The following is a 21,485-nucleotide window of genomic DNA, read 5'->3' as shown; positions in this document are numbered from 1 at the left end:
CCTCTGGCTGACCAATCAGCCTCCGCCCTCTATGAACTCGAATAACCTGTTTTTTTTTGCCTGCCGTTCAGCCAATTAGATGACGTGTATTGGTCACGCCCCTCAACCAAGTTCCGAATGAGCTTTTGCCGCTTCATAAAACCCGGCGTCATTGATAATATTTGTTAACACCAATTGCAATAAATAAAGTGGTGCTATTGTGTCCAAGAAAAAATCAGACGGATATCAAATTAGTTTTTGTTAAACCGTATTGTGGTCTGCGGCTCATGTGAATATAAAGCGTGTTAAAGAGACTAATAGCCGTAAATTCCACTGAAGGACGTTTCTCTATTGGAGGTTTGTGGCTCCGTCACTCACATCAGGGCGGAACTCAAGTCGAGACGTCTCGCATTTGTTGCCACACGGACTAATACCCGGCTTATCGGCGGTATACAGTGGAGATGGCGGCCCTCCGAACGGTGAGTCTGAGCCGGGTTTGGTCTGTTTACAAGCCGCCTCGTTGTAAATGATTTACCCGGCAAATAGATAAGTGAGCAAATGATGGGACGAGTTGGACGGTAAGTGTTTTAAAAATGGCCGTTGAGTCTGGAAGGACGTGGTTACCACGCCAACACGGCAAGGGCAACAACAATGCAATATTACATCAGCAGTAGCAAACTCCCTTATGAAACACGCTAATTTAATCAAACATGGCGTTTCTGCAAGAATATCCAGCGTCTTAATAGCTCGTTAAATAATGGAGACAGGCAGTATTCACTCTCCAATTCGGCATACTTAAAACATCAAATATGTTATTATTTTCACAACAATGAAGATTGTTTATCCGGGCGACCCACAGAAACCATATTAACTCGTGTCGACCTTCCAGACTGGTGTTTGTCGGAAGGTTTGAAACGAAGCGAAATCGAATACTTATCGAAATCGTTGTTCATGATCGAGGCTATACAACCCAAACTTAAACCTTTGCAGTGGAATCCAGGGTCAGTCACAAGTCGGGACGTGTTCGAGGCTCCTAACGCACAAGGTCGCGTTCAATGGGCCGATTGTCCAATGGAGTGTGTGGTGTTCACCTTCACTTAACAGATCCGCTTTTACATTAATAAAGCACCTATTAAATGCAACGTTGTGCTCAAACTCCCGTGTGTTTCTTTCATAACGCCGCATGTTGCTTCACTGTTTAAGAAACGCTGAGCCATGTTGACACGTAGTTAGTATTTTCAGGTTTTCAGGTAGCAGGGGTCGATTAAGCAAAGATTAACTCAAGGTTATTTATTAAATATTTATATCGAAAGGGGTTTAAAAAGAAAACCAGAATAAAAAACAAAACAATTGATGATATGATATGGATACCAAGCAGCATCTTAAGATGACGCAAACACAATGTAATGTAGCATAAAAAAACAATTAATATGATCAAGTCAGCTGATCTAAGCAAAAGTGTTAATAATATATGCATTAGATGTCTAGTATAGATCAAAATCTAACAGTAAATATTCTTAAAATAATCTTAAATACAATGTTGCCTCCATAAAGCTTAAAATGAAAGAGCCAACACGGATAATAAATACAATGTAGCTATTTATGTAACCAAGTGACGATCAAAAGCCACAGCATCCATACACTTGCATCCTGACTATTCTTAACCCACTACACTGGTGTCACATTTACTGCAGGGCAAACTGCCCACCCAGACAGACACAGACAGACAGACAGACAAACACCTGATGCAAGAGTTAAAGACGTACATTGACATATTTAGTTCTAATCAACAGCTGCAGACATACATTATGGCGCAATGACGGATATGTGACCCCTGTGTGTTCAAGCAACACTCTATCTGTATTGTAATTCATGTGTTGTGTGTTCTGAACAGGCCCTTCATGGACGGCTCCTGCAGGCCCTTCCCTTCTCCTTCAGGTCTCTGAGGTGTGCCAGTTCCTTTAAGGTATTGAGATTATGACTCATGTCTTTATTTACCACACCTGTGTCATCTCCACCCACCTGACGCGTTGACTTGTGTGGCCTGATTCTGCTCTCCTGGTGGTTTTGTCACAGAGCACAAGGTGGCTGCTGGGAAGAAAAGTCACCTTTAACATGTCGGAAGGTTTTTGTTTCTCCACTTTGACTTGAATCAGTTTCTTTTAGAATGAAGGGTTTTGCTAATTTATGTCCCCTTTTTTCTTTTTCTTTCTCTCTGCATGTTGTTGTTGACTTAATTTAGTTTAATTGAACTTAAATGTAATCAACCAGATGCGTCTGGACTGTCTCCATGTGATGCTCTGCTATTTGTCCTGTTTAAAGCATGCTCTGTCAATTTGGACGATGGTAAAACAAATCATTGAATTCGTCCCTGGCCGTCTCTTGTCCCGTCTACTTCCTCTTCGTCTCCGCCCGTCTCGCCCGCCGCCCTTGTCTGTCTCCGCCGCAGGCAGCAGATCTCACCGTCGAGCGCTGCACAGAATGCAAGCCCAAGCCGGACCCCTCCACCCTGGTGTTCGGCAAACAGTTCTCCGACCACATGCTGACCATCAACTGGTCGGAGAAGGACGGCTGGGAGGTGCCGCAGATCAAACCTTTCCAGAACCTGTCGCTGCACCCTGCCACCTCCGCCCTGCACTACTCCATAGAGGTAAGAGGGCGACTGGCCTCCGTCTACACCACACAGATCTGTGCAGCATGACTCTATTCATAAGATCTTGGAAACACACAGTTCATACAAATGGCTAGACGCCGAGAGCTTCAGTGGTAGAGAAACACGAGCTCCTTCCACACATGTACACCCGAGCAGAGCGGGTCTGTCAGGAGCAGTTCCTCGACACCACCATGCATGTTTTAGGTTGAACCGGAAACTCCAGGTCAGACAGGTGATGTAATCCTCCCTCTTAACCAGTTGCCAACGTGTAGAGAAGAGTAGAAGGCATGAAGTGACGAAGCTCCCTGAACTCCAAATCTGTCCAATAGCCACACATTCCTGCAGTGTCTTCTCAAAATCCTGCTTGTTGAAAACATCTGTTAACGTTTTGTGGGTCAACTGAGGACGGTTGCCGCAGCAACCATCCCTGCATTCTGACCTACGGCAGTCCTTGGATAACAGCAGGATGTTTCCCTGACTGTAGTGCGTGTGTGAAAGGGGCTTTAAAATGTGTTTCAATAATTACAAAACCATCATTCAACATTCTTCAACGAATAAAAAGTCCCACGTTTCTATTTGCTGCGGTGAAGCAGGATCCTCCATGATGTTTACAGGCCTTCACATCCGCACATCTGAAATCCAGTGTCTCATTAATGTGTGTGTGTTTGTGTTTTTTCCGTGCAGCTGTTTGAAGGCATGAAGGCGTTCCGCGGAGTCGACAACCATATCCGTCTGTTCAGACCCATGATGAACATGGACAGGATGCATCGCAGCGCCGACAGAAGCTGCCTGCCTGTGAGTCTCCAGCCCAACACACACACACACACACATACACACACACAGGTTCCTTCTCAGCAAGGTGGAAAAACCTGTGGAACAGCCTTCAGAGAGTCAGGAGATGTTTTCTTCTATACACTTTTCTTAACCCTCTACACCACTGTCATGTTGCTGCTTGTCAAGATGCTCACACACACCAATCATCCTGATGCAAGACAAAATGGCAGGGATATGTATTAAAATGGCGTATTTGAGCATTGTGCAGATCTTATTTTGCCGTTTTTCATTTGATAAAACACTTGCTGACTGACTGAACGTTCTCACTGTCGTATCTTTCCAGTTGTTTGACAAAGGCGAGATGCTGGAGTGCATCAAGAAGCTGCTGGAGGTGGAACAGGAGTGGGTCCCTCACTCGCTCTCCTCCAGCCTCTACATCAGACCCACCTTCATCGCCACCGAGGTGAGCAGCAGAATCACGCAACCGATACAGAGCGTGGAAGTATCGCGCAATGCAAAGTCAGCTTCATTATCCTCTTCCTCCTCTCCTGCAGCCCTCCCTCGGCGTGTCTCCCCCCGGACGGGCCATGATCTTCGTCATCATCAGCCCCGTGGGTCCCTACTTTGCCACGGGCTCCTTTAACCCCGTGTCACTCCTGGCTGACCCCGCCTTTGTCAGGGCGTGGAAAGGAGGCGTCGGGGCCTACAAGATGGGCGGGTGAGTACAAAATTGCCTCTCTGTCTCTCTTTCTCTCTCTGTCTCTCTCTCTCTCTGTTGCTCTTTTATTATAACGCCCGTCTCGCTCCTCCTCCGCAGCAACTACGGTCCTACGATATCGGTGCAGAAGGAGGCGGTGAAGAGGGGCTGTCAGCAGGTCCTGTGGCTGTACGGGGAGCAGGAGGAGATCACCGAGGTCGGCACCATGAACCTCTTCATCTACTGGACCAACGAGCAAGGAGGTCAGACCTGTCCCGCTTCTATTCCTGTCAGGGCATATTTCAGTGTCGACCCCGTGTTGACCTTTAGTGACTCCAGTAATGGGTTTCGTGTTGCTCTGCATTTGTAACAGCGGTCACTGCTTCATTGACTCACCTCCAATCCACCAAAAGAGAGCGCAAAACGTTCTTGCAATATTTAAGGGTGTTTAAAGTTAAAGAAAGTGTACTGTCATTTGTTTTCACGTAATATGTGTGTGTCTGTTTGCAGAGAAAGAGTTGGTGACCCCGCCGCTGGATGGCATCATTCTCCCCGGAGTCACCAGACAGTCTCTGCTGGACCTGGCCCGTGGCTGGGTGAGGCAAATTTCTCGCACACACGCACACGCACACGCACACGTACGTCATGTAGCTGCTGATTGTTTGACTGCAGGACAGGAGAGATGAATTCCATTTTCGTCTGGTCTCTATCTTTCTGTCAGGGCGAGTTTAAAGTCACAGAGCGAAAATTGAACATGAAGGACTTGCTGGGAGCGCTGGAGTCGGGTCGAGTGATGGAGGTGTTTGGAGCAGGGACAGCCTGCGTCGTCTGTCCCGTCGGCAGCCTCCTCTACAAAGATAAGGTCAGTTTCCCTTCCGGGCGTGCCGCTCTGAGGTCCTTCCTGTCTCCCAGCTCTCAGTTAACCTCTGCCCTCTTGCAGACATACGAGGTCCCTATGCAGCAGGACGGCCCAGATCTTGCAAAGAGGTTCTTCAAAGAGCTTACTGACATTCAGGTGAGTTCACTAAAGCTCTGTGTCGCTTCTTTAACGCCTCACAAAAACACTCAGCTTAAGAACTCATGTCAGCTCAACTGTTGAGTTAGATTTGGACCAATCAGGAGTGTTTTGCTCTGATCTTGGCTCCATGTTGGCAGATCTCACAGCACACAGAGACCATCCCTTCCATTCAGATCCTTATTATTCACAGCGGTTAAATTTGTCGCCTGTGCTTCTTGGTCTGGATAAACTTGCTCCCTTTAGGCTGTAAACTCAAACCGGAGCTTGGGAGCTGAACTGCAGCCACAGCCACAGCAACCAACTAAACAAACAGGCGGAGCCGGCGAGCAGTGTGACGCTCAGACCACATTCCAGGCCTTTGTGTTTACATTTGCTTTGATCAGATCCCATCTTGTTCATCTTTACGGTTCACAGTCCCGGCGACCAAACAACAAGTGGGGTCTGTGTGACATGATCCTGGCTGAACGTCATTTTAATAACTTCATCCCAACAACTCTCAGCTTTAATAATCTGATAACACGGCTTGGTTTATTGATATAAATTGTTGCCCGAACGCAGCTTTAACCTTTTGCACTCCACAGGTGAAAGCTTCCTGCATTTCACTGATTCTGTCCCTCTTTCTCTTTGTGGCTCTTCTCCCCCGGCTTCTCCCCCTCCTCCCCCCCAGTACGGACGCACTCCGAGTGACTGGGCGCCACTGGTGGTGTAAGTGGCCGCTTGCACACGCCAGTTGTATCAACCGTAGTCCCGTAATTCCAGCTTGGACGACCAGCAGCCCCTCTCTCCCCCCTGCCTCAGCCCACTAACTCTCCCCTGCTTACCTTACTGGCTCGAGCAGACAGGCGCCTCTTCCCTGCGTCCATCTCCTCTGGACGCCCCCCCTTCTCTCTATGGGTTAGGGTTCTCTCATAAGTAGCCGGTCGGTCCTTTTTATGAATGGAACCGCTCCTGCTCTAAACAAGACCTCTAACAGCAATAAAGTGTCGAAACTCCAAAGCAGGAAAATCGGTTTTCAGGAAATGAACCTGAACTAAGTTTATGACTAAAGCTGATGGACACTAATAAACTAATATAAATGCTGATTTTCCTGCCCGTTTAGAGGCCAGCTACACTTTTAGGCGGTGAAACGTTGCACTAACATGAATGCTGCCGTGAAAAGGCACAAACTGATATGAAATATATTTGCAATACTGACAGCAGCTGAATACACTCTAGGACTTTCTGTACCGAGCTGCTCAATGGCGTCGAAGCTCCATTTTGTTATTAAAAGAGGAGGAAAAAAAGGAACAAATTGCCTCTTAAGACTTTGAACAATTTGCTGCATTTTATCGGAAAAGTGTTACAACTGCTACATGTGGAGTTGTTGGACGTCGAGGTCGCAACTTGAATAGGAAACTTGTAAATTGTTACGGCATCCGTTACTGTCGAAGCCGTGTTGTTTTTAGGCGACATAAGAAAGAGAAAAAGAGAGAAAGCACCATGTTTGCATTGAGCTCCGCCATGTTTGGGGACCAACCTGAGAGCCACTCCGGTTGTTTTTAGCGGGAAAACATGAGATTTTCTTGTCTGTGGGTTTTTGTTTGTGTGGGTAAAATTTTGTGTGAGATTGTGATGATAATGAACGCGGCGCCGGGCGAGGTGAACACACACGCACCCACACACACATACCTACCTGACTACATACTAAACGTTAAGACTGTTAGTCGTGCTGGCAGTTCCTCCTGCACTTTCCGCGTCTTTCTGAATGGGTTCAGTGATTTTTAAACAGCCTCTGTCGAGCGTTTTTAAATGGCTTCTCCTTCTCTTCCTCCTCCCGTCTTCCGCCGCGTGCGCCGCTCTTCCGGCTCGGCGTCTCTCTCCCTCTCGCTGGTTCCCTCCTCTCTTTGAATGTATCGTTTCCATGGTGCACACTCCGTTTGACTCCTGTCCTCCTCTGTAAGTGCCTGACCCGAGTGTCGTCACGTCTCCTGTGGATCTTCAGCCTGTGTTTGTTTCTGCACTAAAGAGGAAATTGCTGGATTCTGTGTTTAGTGATGTGATTTTTCTTTGGGTTTTTTTTTTTTTTTTTAAACGTGCTGTTACTTTGACTGGCTGTTATGTTTTTACAATAAATCTGATATGTGCTATCTATCGCGCTGATGTTTTTTGTTTAAATCGCCAAGCTAATACAGGTTTATCCTCTTATAAAGTACTTTAAGATTAGGAAAACAGTTAACAGATAGAGGAGGGGGAGGGGATGAAGGAACCCAGACGCCACAACATTCACAGGTAGATTTATTTATTATTATGTTTTACTTATCGTGAGAAGAGAATTAAGAAATTAATCAATGACTGTCATTGTACAGCAACATTACTTCATGACAGTAACGGTGAGACTTTCCGTCATTCTGAAACCCCATTGATGAAGATTTTCCCTGCTTATTCTGTGGTTATTCATTCGTGTTTCCAGGGTGATTCGTTCACGTGTAGGGACACCAAAAGTACACTGGACGTAGAACTCTGAAGCATTCACAAACACTGATTGTACTGCCAAGTTTTTAATATGAAGAGTACAGGGGAAAGTCTCAGCACAGACGTGTTTGTTTTGTAGATGTGAAAAGCAGCAGAGCCAAACAATTAACCCCCAACACACACAATAAAGTCTTACCGCGTATATCGGCACAATGACATTTTTCTGCCAACTACCACTGTTAGTCGCATCAGAGTGCTGCAGCGCCCCCCTCTGTGCAGCTTGCGGTGTTGCCCTCAAACACTGCTGAGATATGCTGACCCAGCGGGTTGTACAAGAGGGCCTCGATCTCTCCTCCTCCGTTTGTGCTCTTCTGGAAGTGGATCTCCAGCAGGTCCTGCAGGGTCTCTTGATCCACGACATCGGGGATTCCCGTCAGCAGGACGGTCTGGAGACACGCCTGCATCTTGTTCTGGCAGAGAAAGACGGAGAGAGATCACCATGGCAATTGTGTCGGAGTGGAAAATTAAATGCAAAAAAAATAAATAAACACTCACCGTTAGGTTTTTAATGGTTCCGTTTAGGAAAGGAGTGACTCTCACTCTGTGCTTGGTGCCCTTTATCTCCAAATCATGGTGCTCCATCTCTATCAAGTTCCGAGCAACTGTAAGAAACCATCGGCAGCTGCAATTCAGACTCAAACGAAGCGAGAAATACATTTTGGAGTGGAAAATAAAATGGGACTGAGCGTCCCCTAAATCTCCATATAAAAACTATGAAATGTGTGGGTTCCTTGATGTGATCTGCCACTTTCTATACAATAACATCCAAGTTGAATGATTCTCCTTTATTAAGTTTCTTGTGTGCATTTAATTTCGTCTTGGTGTAAGTGTTAACTGATGAGGCCAGGACGTGCTCACCGTCATCCTTAACAAAGGTGAGGACCATCGTCCCAGAGTCGTGCAACATGTGATGCGTGTCCACCTCCCCTCCGCTGTTTCGCGTCTTGGAGAAGTGGACCTCCAGGTTAAGCCCCAGGGAGTCTATGTCGATCTTGGGTAGGTTGGAGATCAAGATGCGGCGAGGACAAACCTCAGTCTCTATCTGGGGGATGACAGATAGAAAGGGATGAGATCTTTAACCTGAGGATGTAAACGCTCTGTGCTGATGGTGGCGTTCAGGCTGGGTTGTACCTCCACCAGGCTGGGGATCATCAGGTGGATCGGCTTGGCCTCCACAAAAATCCTGCACTCCGCCCCTAGATCAACTTCATGTTTCCCCATGCTCAAGATCTTCTTAGCCACTAATAACAGAGAGAAAACGACAGAATTTCATAATGATCAGCACAACCTGTTAAATGCGGTAGATTGATTCACTTGACAATTTCTGCTGTAAAAACTATCAAATGCAAGTCAAGAAATCCCAACCTCCAAAGCAAACGCTCACCTATTTCTTCCTCAAACGTGACCAGCGCTGTCCCACCGTCCATGGGATAAACTATGTGGGATTTAATGTCAAACTTTTGCATGGCGCCTGGTTCTCCCGTCTGCCCTTTGAACACCACTTTCCTCTCTGGCACAGCAGTGAACACCTGAAAACAGAAGGTGCACTCTCACTTTTACACGTCACCCAAAGGTGGCTGTGGATGTGTGCTGTTTGTGCTGTGACACTGCTTACTCTCGTCTTCTCTCTCAGGAAGGCATTGTTGGCGTCTTGTTCCTTCAGATCTTCTTTGGCCTGACGGACCTGCTGACTCAAATCAGCTTCCTCCTGCCTGAGTAACTCTATCTTTTCCTTTATGATAAAGGAGATACAGGGTCACCAAAAAACTTGGATTCCTTGTAAATGTTTGTTTGTGACTAGTCAGGGTTTTCACTAGCCCGTGTTTTGATGAATTTGAAGTTGTGAGAGTGAGAAATAGGGAATGGAAATGTTCAGTTCTCCAAAACAAACACATGCTCCCTGGGCTTGTTTGACTTTGGTGGAGGACTGAGTCTCTTTTTGACCACTGACTCCTCTGGACTTCAGAGTTATAGAGTTGTGCTTTATCTTTGATAAGAGTGTGGCCAAAAAACACTAGATTTCTAGATACCCGAATCAACGTTATTCCAAATTTATCAACATTTACATACTATCTTAAATCAAAAGTCTTACTCACCCTTCCACTATCAAGGCACTTGGTGTGGTCGTCATGGTCATTTTTCCTGGTCTGGACTATTATGTCCGAACGCTCTCTGAACTCCTTGGCTAGCTTCTGACGCTCGTCTCTTACTTCGGCCAGATCCTTGTGCTCCTCGATCAGCAGCTCGTACTGCTTCTGTGGATGCAAACATTTCATTCTGAACATGTTACCAATATTCAAGAAGGACACCAAGCGCCCCCTGTAGGTTTGTAATGAAGGTGGGACATGTTTTAATGCACCTTATGTTTGCTGATTAGAGCCTGGATTTGCTCTAGAGTTTCAGGTTGCTCTGTCTCCATCACAAGAGCAAAATCCTAAAGGTAAAAGACAGTGCGATCACGATTACTTACTATGACAGGTTTAAGAAGCTGAGTTAATAAAAATAATCTTAGTAGTCATATTCTATTGTCATCATATGATACCAATATAAATCGACGTTTCTATGCAACACAACTTATCTTACATCTACAATCCGTGCTATATATTCTTATCCTATACTAAAACACGAGAGGATACAAATAATTAAAACTCAGTCTCACCTCATCAGACGACATATCGAAAGTAATCTGGAACAGTTCACAAAATATCGACTTTATTATACCGCTACTCACAACCAGCAGAATTAATTTACTCCGACGAACAGAATTTGATGTCCAAATATACAAATAATAACCTTAAGTCCTGTAAGTACTCAACATACACATTGCCTGGGGAATGTTAGGTGTCGCGGACAAGAAAGCAGATTAGAACTTCGCCTTCTTCAACCTCTTCAAACTCAAAATCTGTATTAAAGCAAACACCGGTACAGCTGGTTTTAAAAGTCATTCTAGAAGCATTAATTCTTTTAAAAGGCAAACCCTTATAAATCTGACTTACCTCGTCGTCGTCAGGACTTTGACATCAAGATTCTTTCGGTTTCTATTCCACGGAAACAGGCGCAACAGGAAGTCTCACTTTTCTCCAGCAGGGGGCAATGATTGGAATGTTGTTATTTGTTATCAGTTTGATTTGATGAGATTCTTGCTGTATGACAGCGGCATTCAACTTAAATGTAAAGAGGTCAAGTAGAAAAAATTCTTGAAGCAAAGGTAAGGAGAGAATAATCCCAGCAGCTCTGAGGGAACACTCATGATTGGCAGGTTGTTGGGCAGTGAATGTGTGGCTCAGAATCGTGGTGGACTCTGCTCATATTGCGCTCTAAGACCACTTGCTTTCTGTGATCTCACTTCAGATTTTAGCGGCTATGTTTGTTCAAAACCAAAGTCTTTGACCAATAAATTCTAAATATAGTTACAAACAAACGAACACTTTGTGTTTCCCGGCTTCTAGTAATTGAGGTGTGTTTCCTTCACATTTGAAGCATTGTGCCTTTACATCAAAACTCAACTATGACGGGTTCCATTCCTTTTTTTCTTCTCCTTTCTCGCTAACAAGAAAAAAGGAGGTGAAGAAAAAGAACGATAGCATGAAAAAAATTGAAAGAAGGTGAAGAAAAACAATCATAGAACAGAAAAACGAGAAAAGGGAGGTGAAGAAAAAGAACGACTTGAGAAAAAATGAGACCAGAGTGGTAAAAAAAATAGCGACCGAACGAGAAAATGAGGATAAAATGTATGTATGCATGTTTATTAGGTCAAAGTTGTAAAATCAACGGATGCCGCGACGGATGACGTCAGCTGGTAATCCCCTCAGCGGATGTTGTTCTGTCAGGGAGCTAAAACCGTCAAACAACTTTCGGTTCACCGCGGCCAGGCTGCGTCTCCAGCACAAACAGGTAACATGGCGTCTAACACACGTATAGCTGCCTTCTTGCGGCCATTGCTGCCAACAAGGGGCCGCACTGTCCTGCGTGTTCGGCGGGATAATGTTAGGGACGAGGCGGGTTGTTTGTGCGCCCTGTAAGCTAACGCGAGCTAGCAAGCAAGCAGCATCAGACTCCACAGGCAGAGTCAGGCTCAGACCGGGTCAGGCTTAGGCTGGGCGTTAGGGGTGGACACACTCACACACACACGGCCTCACCCCGCGGAGCTACCGGACCTGGATGACAAGAGCAAGCGGCGGCAAAGTGCTCCGTATAAAGGGTAACTCCGCGGCAGGTCGGTGCTAGCTAACGATGTGGGACAAATGGCGTTAAAGGAACATTCTGTGCTATTTGTTTTGTTCAAACCGTGAACCAAAGCGTCGCCTCATTGTCCCGATATATAAAACAGCACGCCATTGAATCCCACACAATAAGGTAAACAAACACAAAGAACTACAATTGACTTCTATTTTCAATTCAAAAGCAACTGCAATAGACAAAAATGATTGTTTTCCCTCTGTCCTGTACAAGTTAAAATATAGAACATATTGACCAATAACTAACAAACAGGCAGCGTTTAATGTCGTTATTGTTTAAACAGATTTAACACCACTGTTGGTCACATACACCCGGTTATTTAAGAGTTAGTTCTTCATGGTTGGTTGTGAAAGAAGCTTTGAGTTGGATTATCTGGGCGAGGATAGAAACTGAGACAGCGAGCAGGTTCAGTTGCATTTACATGTACTACACTGAATAAGGATATATTATGTCTATTTAAACATATGTCATGTCAATGTACAGATATGGGCAGTGTACAGCACAATCTTCCACCTAAGTGACAGCTAATTAGTATATATTACATCAGATGTTTACAGATTTATGTTGAGAAAGAAGTGAAAACTGAGAGTGAGCACATCAAAGTGACAAGACAGAGAATTCACCCACCTGTCAAAAGCCCAGTCGGAATGTGATCTTGTTTTCTTTTTCTTTTGCTATTTGTTTTTATTGTAACAAACATTTAACATGACTTTGCACATACAATTATAGGACATTTATGAGATATTTTTTTATACAGTAAGAGGGTGAAAAGGAGAGCGAGAGAGAAAGAAAGAAGGAAGGTTGTATTATTATCACTATTGTTGTCTTTATACGTAGACCCTGAGGTAAAATAGGCAATATGAGGTACATGTAGATTGAAATTGGAACAGCCAGAAGCCGCTGGAGGTTGTGAGAACATGGCTCAGTAGTGTGGGTGCAGCGTTCAGGATGACATCAGTGGTGTTGATGCAGTGATCTCAGGGTAAATACAGTTTTTAATAATTGGGATCATTAATGCTGATTGACATCATTAGGGTGATGTCAAACAGCAATGTAGACTGCTACAAATCGCATCATGGGCTGTGGTGATCTTGTTTTCTTGTTCTCTTGCATCAACCCCCTCAGCCGCTCTCAGGCTTGTAGTTCCTGCTCCTTGTTGTCAGTGTACATATATACATACTAACACATGCACAAATGCGCACACACACACACACACACACACACACACACACAGCAGCAAATTTACTGTCAAATGTGTTTCCATGTTTGCTTTTGTGGACACTGCGTCATGACTGACTACCTTTGGACCAAAACTAACATTCTTGAAGTTAACATTTTGTTATTTTGAAGCAAATCACCATTGCGACAAAGTATCAATCAATTCCAGGCAGTTCAGTAAGCACAGGACAATGAATAGAGAAGCTTTCTTTTGAGGTTGTCCAGGAAAACGCAGAGTGATCTCATTGTCATTCTGCCCCTTCATCAATGGCTCAAGTTATTCTGAAACTCTGTACCTGTGCACGCTTCCATCAGCCCTGACACAAAATACTTCATTAACCTCTACTAGAGAGACGTCTATCTTGAGCCGGTCTGTCTCATCTCTCACCGTCCTTTTCTTGTAGGGTAACTAGAGTCCCGAGCAGAGCTGTGAGTGGAGCCCCACTTCCAACCCCTCCCCCTTGTTGAGACGTTCGGCCAGTATGTCCAGTGACCCTCCCCCTCCTTACCCCGGAGGCCCCAGTGCCCCGCTCATGGAGGAGAAGACTGGACAACACGGTATTCACGGCTATTAAAACAGGAAATGAACACTTCTAATATAAGTGAGCCCCTGAATCTTTTGTATTGATATGTCTGTGTTTGTTGTCCTTTTAGTGGCAGCTCCGATAAGAACAGGGCCTCCACAGGGACAGCCTTTGCCTCCAGAATATGGTCCTCCACCCTACGAGGGTCCACACCCAGGCTTCCTACCTCCACATGTCCCTGGAGAAGGGCCTATGCCAATGCCCATGACCATGCCACCCATACCACCAGGTACTACTTGACACGGTTCAATGGTGGCCTCTGCTGGTGAACGTATAGCCAGCAATGAGCATTGCATCATACTCCCTCTTCGTACTGTGATGAGTGTGATGATGTTTTAGACAAGCTGAAGGCTAAAAGCAGCGTTTCCGTCCTCCAGGTGGCTTCTATCCACCTCCACCCGGTCACTTTCCCCATCCCATGCCGGGCCAGATGGGCCACGGTCCCCCTCACTTCCCCATCATGGCCGGTCACACAGCCACCGTTTTGGCTCCCCCGGGAGCAGCCACCACTGTGACCGTACTGCAGGGGGAGATGTTCCAGTCCTCGCCAGTGCAGACCGTGTGTCCACACTGTCAGCAGGCAATCGTCACCCGCATCTCCCACAACATCGGCCTCATGAACACACTCTTCTGCATCTTCTGCTTCTGTGTGGGGTAAGTAGATCACAGGTCAATAGCCGAGCAGAAGCGGTAGATGGCTCCATTGGCAACAGCACGGTAGACGTAGCAGATCTAGATCTAGTCCGGTTCTTCTAGTACAACCTGTTGATCCTCTTCTTACCCAGACATTTTGTGTAATGATTAGGCTGTCTTTGGCTCAGTACGACTGGAACATTTAACGCTGTATTCCTTTCTTATTTCTAGGTGTGATCTGGGCTGCTGCTTGATTCCCTGTCTGATCGATGACCTGAAGGATGTGACACACTCTTGTCCTTACTGTAAGGGCTTCATTTACACATACAAGCGTATATGCTAACCACCGACAGCTGTATGCCAGAGACATGTACTATATGCACACATTCACAGCTCTTCCTGCTGGTAGTGACAGGCATTGCAACCCCATTTTTAATATGTGGTGTAGGTAGTACAGTTTGTCCACAGAATATTTCGATACAACTTAAAGCATAATGCATTCATGTATAAATGTGTTTGTTAGACATTGTTTTTACATTTTTACAATTTCATCCTTTAATTTAACCGGTGAGTGTTGAGATCTGTGAACGTTATTTGTCCGTCTAATTATCTTAATTGAGTTCTGTGAACATTCGTCTCCGTCGAATCATATTTGTTCTACGTGTTCTTCCGCAAATGTGAGTAATTTATCTAAACATTTATTTGAGTGTATTTCTGCTTGCTCGCCAACGCTTCAGGAGTAATACTTTACCTTTTTTCTTTTCTTGGCTAAATTCATTAGTCATGAAGTGTTCAGTGATTTAAGATTGAATTGTTACACCTTAACTCAGGTGTACTTTATTTTGATAACATATTTGCACTTTAAGTTGAATTTTAGTTTCCATCTACCTTTTGATGCATTCGCAAACATTTCCACAACATCGGCTAAGCATTTTGTTTTTCTACACTGAGATAAAGTAGGTTACAGTGTACTGAAGTAGAAGATGTATATTATTTTTGCTTTCACTCGGGTATCGATTAAGAAGCCCAATGTACATAGACTTCGCAGTGAGGGTGGAATGAAAGCCGAGCTGTCAGTAATCTGCTCTGCCAGTGGGTTTTACCGTCTCTGATGGGGACTCTGCATGACGTCACAGGACTGTCGTGTCCTCTCTCCGGCCATATGTCTAGTCTGCTGTCATTTCCTCTGCCACAGGTCAAAATAGAAAATATAGGACAGATTGGTGGCACCATGAAATCAACAACACTGTCAACGTGTAATCTTCCTCCTATGACATCACCCTTTGAGGTTTTATGCCTTGCTCAGATGCATGTTAACTGAAGAGAATGCATCCTTACATCTCTTATGACTGATATAGTACTTACAACAAAAAAAAAAAGAATCTAGCTATATTAGCTCCCTGCTAGAAATAAGCTTCAAGTCAATCAAATTGAGACATCTTGCATAAGTACATTGTGATTTCATCAAGATATCAATACTGACAGAATAAAAACTAATACTGACAACGAGCACTGTTGCACCTCAGCATGCCCACCAGCCATTAGCATTTGCTTATCAAGTGCGTGAGTGTCTGAGTAGACACTGAGTCGTGTTCAGTATGGCTCCCATACTGAACACGACTCAGTGTCTACTTCCCTGACTGTGCTTTTCAACCTTTTACAAAAATGTGATTTATGGCTAGCTGTGAAAGAAAAAAGATTTTAAAAGGAAGGATTGCATTTAACTTTTAATATGAAGTACTGTATGCCATTGTTGTGGAAAATGCTGGTTTGCGTTTCTCTCTAAATGTCTGTGATATGTATAACTCTGTAAATCAAGATTTGTTTGACTGTTGTATACAGGGAATATTTTATCAATAAAATCAGAACATGACTTTCCATTGAAACCGATTTTAATGTTATTTGGAAAATAAACTATGGCTGTACATCACAGCTCCAAAGAAAGGAAACTGCACAAGGTGGAAATCATCTTTACAATCATCGGAGCCTGATTTCAAAAACAGGCTCTGAAATATGGGAGAAGAAAAGGGGCGATTCTTAGATGAATGTATATCACATGTGTTAAATATGAAAATGCAAAGATGTCAGTCTCGCCAACGATGCCCACACGGTGCACTACAGCATTTGTAGAATGTCGTCATGGGTTCGTCTGCTGATCTGGTCTGAATCTGCATGAAGTATGCCCGAAGATGGCCGCATCTGGGACATGTTTCTGTAAACAAGTGGACAACGTGTTACCCTAGCGGCCTAGCATGACACCAACTGGTCCAGCAAGGTGCCATATAAAAATGATGTCACTTACCAGGCGTCGAGTCCACATTCTCCCAAGCTGCAGCGCCACCAAGGACGTCATCCACCTCCTTCAGTTTAGGATACTTCCTGTTGTTTACCTGTGGATGGAGGATAGCTCTGTTAGCTTAGCCGGGAGGAGCAGCAGCAGCAATCCAACCTTTGCTCTCATTACAAAAGTAAACATCGGTCGAGTCAACGTTTTCAAGTGATGTCGGACATGGATCGATTTAAGGCAGCGCACCTTTCTCGTGATGTTGTGTACATACGGACATGTGTTACACGCGAACCTCAGACACTTCTGTCCTTCCTCCACAATCAAAACATTCCCACACGTTGGACAAAACATCAGCATGTTGGTTCAGAAAGTGTTTATCTGTGGCTAACAACTGAAGCAACTTAACCACAATAAGTAAATATCAAAAAGTGCTGGTTAATTTGATTTAGTTTCCATCAGTCGACAGTTAGATGAGTTAGCCAAAGCTATGTGTGGATCAGCTGGCGAAGGCGTGTGCGTCAATTATACTAACTCGGTAGGAAACAACAGATGTAGATAAATGGGTGTCATTAAATTCAACAATCAAAACGTGAACAAGAAATCATGAATTCTGTGTAAGATCATTAAAAAAAGTCAAACTGGGAATAAAGTTATCTACTACTACTGACTGAATTGGACAGGAAGCACCAACCAGTTACCTACTGACAGGCGGAACGTGTTATACTCAGTCTCAGTTGCCCACCGGCGTGTAATTTGTACGGTAACAACCATCTGTTTGTTTACAGTCAGGCTTCGTCCTATGAAATATTTTCCAATTTAAATGCTTATTAGTGATTTTATTAAATTAGAACCTTCTAATATATTTCCTCTTTTACAGTAGTTTATGTTTGATTTGTTTCCAAAAGAGAGTCGGTGTTTTTGACCGTAAAGTGCTCGATGAAACATGGAGGAGCAGAGTCTGATTCATTCTGTGAAGGAGGAGGAGGAGGAGGATGAAAACATGAAGACTCAGATGGAGGAGGCAGAGGAGGAGGATGAAGAGTCTCTGCCGCATTCTGAGATCCTGGATATCTTTGAAGAGGGACTGGCTCGTCTGGTGCAGGACCCGTTACTCTGCGACCTCCCCATCCAGGTTCACCATCGCAAAATCTGTGCTATTTCTTACAGGCTTGATTTGATTTCGTAGGTTTTGATCTTCCTGACCACCGCTGCTAATAAAGGTCAGAGGTCAAAGCCAGATACAGAACAGCTGTTTGAAGTCAGTCTCTTGGTGATCAGTGTTTGACTACTAGACTAACCTAGCGTTTGGGAGACAAGTAGTCAAAGGTTTAAAGATTTTCCTGTCCTCAGCGATGCAAAGAAACGTCCTGGTCTCTATCTGCAGGTAACTCTGGAGGAGGTCAATTCTCAGATTGCTTTGGAGTACGGCCAAGCCATGACTGTGAGGGTTTTAAAGGCTGATGGTGAAGTCATGCGTAAGTGCTGAATGTTGTTTCTGTCTCATTTTCACCATTAAAGACAAAATAGTGGTTAAATGTGAATGAATCTGGATCATGGTTATCAATATAATATGTAATTATTATAAACACATCTGTTATTTGTTAGATCATTGGTGTTGTGTATTACACATCACCCTCATAACACTGTGTTCAATTGCATGTGATTTGCTGTGAATTGCATGCAAAATGACGATTAATGAAGTATCTTAAAGTATCTTAAGTATCTGATGTTCTTCCCTAAGCCATCGTGGTGGTGCAAAATGCGACCGTGCTCGATCTGAAGAAGGCGATTCGCAGATTCATGGAGCTGAAGCAGCAGCGTGAGGGCGGAGTGAAACATGTCGGCTGGTAAATACACAGATGGACACACACACACAGAGACACAGATGCACTCAGGCACAGTTTTTTAAATGCAAAAAAACCCAGCATTTGTTACATTAGCGCCATTCTTTTACAGGCGATACGTTTGGAGAACTTACCATTTAGTGTTTCAGGGGGAGAAGCTTGAAGATGACAAAATGAGGCTGAAAGAGTAAGTCTATAAAAGCCTCACTAACTGCAGCAGCAAATTCTGCCGGCACAGGCGTTGATTGACTCATCGTCGCTTTCTCTCCTTTTTCAGCTACGGGATCAGAAACAGAGATGAAGTCGCGTTCATGAAGAAACTCAGGAAAAAGTGAAATTCTGCGATCACATTTTTGTGAAATAACAACAACAGCTGCCTTTAAATGTGCTCCCTTATGATAATTCAACTCCCTCTGCACACCTTTAATGTCTACTACTGTAAATAAAGCTTTTTTAAAGAACATAATGAACATAATGTGCTGATTTCAAATGCTGAACATTTTGCAGAATGCTGAACAAGTGCCTGAAAGATTAAAGCATGAAGGCCTGAAAGTTAGAAGCAGTTTGAATAACAGCTAAAGCTCAAATCTTTTAAAGGTCCTGATTGTTTGTAAGCAACAGGTTCAGCAAATTAAACAGAGACACAGAGCTGAGTCAGTCTGAAGGCAGAGAATACCTGAAAACCACATGTGGAACAACTGGCTCTTCCACAAAAACTGGAACTGCTATCTGAGACGGGTTGAACCATGAGAAGCAGCAGAACTTCCTGAAGGTAGGGATGTATTATGGTCCAATAAGGTCAATACAAGTAAAATAACAAAGAACCAGAGATTTGAAGAAGATCTAAATTAATTACCTCAGCTGAAAATGGAACATTGGGCTATATGGGGAAAATTTAGGACCATTTGTAGCTCAAAGGCAGATAGATCAAAACTATACATGTTTCAGTTCAACCAAATCCATATTCTAAAAGAGGACAAAAAGGCCTTACTTGTCTATGCCTATTGTTTGTGAAGTTATTAAGAGTTGAACACATTTTTAAAGTTGGAATTATGATTCAGCAGCACTGAACACTGAGGGCAGTTATTCACGACACAATGATTTGAATATTTCCCGGTAGCGGAAATAAATTAGTCACTGCGCAGTTTGATCACTTGCCTCACACGATAACAAACTGCAAAGCCTGGAGCTGCTGAGGAGAATTGGGTAATTTATGATATACATTTTCTTATTATAGCCTTGTGTAAAGTGCAATTTCAACAAGGTAATTAGGATTTCAGAAGTTAAGTTATAGGTGTAGTCCCTGTATTGAAAGAGCTGACTCTTCTTCTTAAGACTACATTAGTTACATTTTGGATTTTTTCTACAAAACCTGGTGATCCTACTTGCACACATTACATCACATCCCACCCTTTCAGTGTCCGCCATGACTTCCTCAGGGGACACTGAGCTGGAGAAGATCAACGCAGAGTTGGACTGTCTCTCCTTCAAAAGGCAACAACTCAGCAGAAGAAGACAAATCCTGTGCAAATATAAGGAATTCCGCAAGAACTGGGAGGAAATTGGACAATCAGGTGAAGTATAAAAGAATGGGGGTTCCAGAGTAAAAGTGGGATGTTCTAGACAAGATGATAGAAGTGTCTTACACATGAGCTGAGCAGTGAGAAGACCTCTGCTTTCTTGTTCTGTAATAGAGGAAGGAGCCTCAAATCAGCATGAACTTGACAGCATTGATGAGGGCCTGAAGCAGCTGTCTGACAGGGAAGCTGCGCTCCAGAAACGAAAAGAAAACCTCCTCAATGGCGTACAGAATAAGAAAGGTGAATCCAAATCAACTGCGTGAGTATGAGTCGATCATATGCTTCTTTGTTCTCACCATTCTTCTTTACTTCTCTGCTGTATTAGAAGATAGTAGCAGTGACAGAGAGGAGGACAGAGCTGACCTTCCTGTCCCTGAGCCTGAGCCTGAGCCTGAGCCTGAGCCTCAGCCTCAGCCTCAGCCTCAGCCTCAGCCTGTTTTTTTCGTCGTTGACTCGCCACCTTCTTTCCCTGGTAAAACAGATTAAGTGTTGCTTGCACAATTTGCAGCTTTTATGAAATCTGAAAATCTATATTCATATTAAAGAAATTACACGGTCTGATCTATTGAATTGGAGTAACAATTCTTGATCATCTTAATGGATGAGTAAAGCAAGCATTTTGGTTTGATTTAGAGAATAATAAATGTTTCAATGGTTTAAATGGAAGGAAAAGTTGAGTATTAATTGGAGTCCTCCCAATCCTCCCTTCACAGCCCCTTATGTGATTCTGGATTTGGAAAAACTTTCAACACATCCGTGCAAAACACAATGCCCCCAGTGTCAGCAGTTCATCACCACTGAGGTTGTTTCCTCTGTCAGCAGTCTGACTTGGCTTGTCTGTTTCACGTTGGCTGTTATGGGGTAAACACCAGCCCTCCACTTATTTGCATGAGCATATAATAATACCTTGTTGGGCCTGCTATTATCTGTAGCAAATGCAAATGCATTATACTTGACTTCTTCTTTCCTTCTTTTGCAGCTGTGTGGTCGGTTGTTGCTTAATTCCTTTCTGCACCAAGACGTTCAAAAAAACTTCGCACAAATGTCCTAGGTGTCGGACTTTGCTAAAAAACGTTCAAGTACTTTGACAGGCAAGCAGCTGGCCCGGAGTCTGAAACACCAAAACATCTGCGAGGGAAATATAGTTAACCTGAAAACAAATATCATATTCACCCTGCATGAATGCACTGAATATCAGTAGAGGAGTTGTGTTCAAATATTCCTGTGTTGTTACTTGTCTGTATGCTAAACGTATGTATACGCGTTGGGACACATTTGTATACGAGTCAAACATTTATGCTTAGCTTTAGAAAAAAACAAAAATACATATATATTTATATATTTATACAACCAAATAACATAAGTAAATATTGACTGCACTACTTTCAAATGTGTATCAGATCAGTTCTCAAGTCAAGTCTGCCTGTATGTTCATCAACACCACAATAAAATCAAATCATTCCTTGTA

General features: G+C 43.9%; 6 protein-coding genes across 15 annotated transcripts; 4 read left to right on the top strand and 2 right to left on the bottom strand.

The window, feature by feature from the left end:
- Window positions 1-111: 111 nt before the first annotated feature.
- On the top strand, window positions 112-7,251 carry bcat2 (branched chain amino-acid transaminase 2, mitochondrial). Of its 5 annotated transcripts, none has more exons than XM_076170945.1 (12): window positions 114-458; window positions 1,874-1,945; window positions 2,056-2,096; window positions 2,429-2,629; window positions 3,317-3,427; window positions 3,750-3,869; window positions 3,961-4,124; window positions 4,224-4,366; window positions 4,614-4,699; window positions 4,825-4,965; window positions 5,044-5,118; window positions 5,789-7,251. In XM_076170945.1, the coding sequence occupies exons 4-12, from the start codon at window positions 2,519-2,521 to the stop codon at window positions 5,828-5,830; spliced, it is 993 nt and encodes a 330-aa protein (XP_076027060.1). In that variant the 5' UTR covers window positions 114-458; window positions 1,874-1,945; window positions 2,056-2,096; window positions 2,429-2,518; the 3' UTR covers window positions 5,831-7,251. The 5 variants fall into 5 exon arrangements, with proteins under 5 accessions (XP_076027055.1, XP_076027060.1, XP_076027056.1 ...); XM_076170941.1 differs by having other exon boundaries at window positions 2,222-2,629; XM_076170940.1 differs by lacking the exon at window positions 2,056-2,096 and having other exon boundaries at window positions 112-458.
- A 131-nt stretch (window positions 7,252-7,382) lies between these two features.
- On the bottom strand, window positions 7,383-10,728 carry ifi35 (interferon-induced protein 35). Of its 2 annotated transcripts, none has more exons than XM_076170946.1 (11): window positions 10,629-10,728; window positions 10,426-10,534; window positions 10,292-10,318; window positions 9,992-10,066; window positions 9,729-9,887; window positions 9,248-9,364; window positions 9,017-9,161; window positions 8,764-8,873; window positions 8,491-8,674; window positions 8,128-8,234; window positions 7,383-8,042 (listed from the first exon to the last, which is right to left on the bottom strand). In XM_076170946.1, the coding sequence occupies exons 3-11, from the start codon at window positions 10,304-10,306 to the stop codon at window positions 7,821-7,823; spliced, it is 1,134 nt and encodes a 377-aa protein (XP_076027061.1). In that variant the 5' UTR covers window positions 10,307-10,318; window positions 10,426-10,534; window positions 10,629-10,728; the 3' UTR covers window positions 7,383-7,820. The 2 variants fall into 2 exon arrangements, with proteins under 2 accessions (XP_076027061.1, XP_076027062.1); XM_076170947.1 differs by having other exon boundaries at window positions 10,453-10,534.
- A 3-nt stretch (window positions 10,729-10,731) lies between these two features.
- On the top strand, window positions 10,732-14,882 carry cdip1 (cell death-inducing p53 target 1). 3 transcript variants are annotated; one of them, XM_076170957.1, is made up of 5 exons: window positions 10,732-10,840; window positions 13,494-13,647; window positions 13,744-13,902; window positions 14,051-14,327; window positions 14,538-14,882. In XM_076170957.1, exons 2-5 carry the CDS (start codon window positions 13,572-13,574, stop codon window positions 14,647-14,649), a joined length of 624 nt encoding a protein of 207 aa, XP_076027072.1. In that variant the 5' UTR covers window positions 10,732-10,840; window positions 13,494-13,571; the 3' UTR covers window positions 14,650-14,882. The 3 variants fall into 3 exon arrangements, with proteins under 3 accessions (XP_076027072.1, XP_076027070.1, XP_076027071.1); XM_076170955.1 differs by lacking the exon at window positions 10,732-10,840 and adding an exon at window positions 11,419-11,526; XM_076170956.1 differs by lacking the exon at window positions 10,732-10,840 and adding an exon at window positions 11,550-11,988.
- Window positions 14,883-15,883: 1,001 nt separating this feature from the next.
- polr3k (polymerase (RNA) III (DNA directed) polypeptide K) lies at window positions 15,884-17,136 on the bottom strand. Its single transcript, XM_076170959.1, has 3 exons — window positions 16,840-17,136; window positions 16,609-16,696; window positions 15,884-16,518 (listed from the first exon to the last, which is right to left on the bottom strand). Exons 1-3 carry the CDS (start codon window positions 16,948-16,950, stop codon window positions 16,391-16,393), a joined length of 327 nt encoding a protein of 108 aa, XP_076027074.1. The 5' UTR covers window positions 16,951-17,136; the 3' UTR covers window positions 15,884-16,390.
- A 210-nt stretch (window positions 17,137-17,346) lies between these two features.
- Window positions 17,347-18,893, top strand: snrnp25 (small nuclear ribonucleoprotein 25). Its single transcript, XM_076170958.1, has 5 exons — window positions 17,347-17,725; window positions 17,978-18,068; window positions 18,335-18,440; window positions 18,550-18,624; window positions 18,715-18,893. Exons 1-5 carry the CDS (start codon window positions 17,537-17,539, stop codon window positions 18,770-18,772), a joined length of 519 nt encoding a protein of 172 aa, XP_076027073.1. The 5' UTR covers window positions 17,347-17,536; the 3' UTR covers window positions 18,773-18,893.
- A 541-nt stretch (window positions 18,894-19,434) lies between these two features.
- LOC143016558 (uncharacterized) lies at window positions 19,435-21,475 on the top strand. 3 transcript variants are annotated; one of them, XR_012965536.1, is made up of 6 exons: window positions 19,435-19,643; window positions 19,856-20,011; window positions 20,132-20,257; window positions 20,346-20,489; window positions 20,731-20,878; window positions 20,997-21,431. XR_012965536.1 is itself a non-coding variant. In XM_076170953.1 (6 exons), the coding sequence occupies exons 2-6, from the start codon at window positions 19,864-19,866 to the stop codon at window positions 21,103-21,105; spliced, it is 678 nt and encodes a 225-aa protein (XP_076027068.1). In that variant the 5' UTR covers window positions 19,435-19,643; window positions 19,856-19,863; the 3' UTR covers window positions 21,106-21,431. The 3 variants fall into 3 exon arrangements, 1 of the variants encoding a protein (XP_076027068.1); XM_076170953.1 differs by having other exon boundaries at window positions 20,343-20,489; XR_012965534.1 differs by lacking the exon at window positions 20,346-20,489 and having other exon boundaries at window positions 20,132-20,276; window positions 20,997-21,475.
- The last annotated feature ends 10 nt before the right edge of the window (window positions 21,476-21,485 follow it).

The sequence above is a fragment of the Genypterus blacodes genome, unplaced genomic scaffold (genome assembly GCF_046128005.1).
Source record: "Genypterus blacodes isolate CSIRO-AG114 ecotype Tasmania unplaced genomic scaffold, CSIRO-AGI_Gbla_v1 ptg000234l_1, whole genome shotgun sequence".
NCBI lineage: Eukaryota > Metazoa > Chordata > Actinopteri > Ophidiiformes > Ophidiidae > Genypterus > Genypterus blacodes.
The sequence above is the reverse complement of the archived record's forward strand: the minus strand, read 5'-3'. Positions and strand labels throughout refer to the sequence as shown.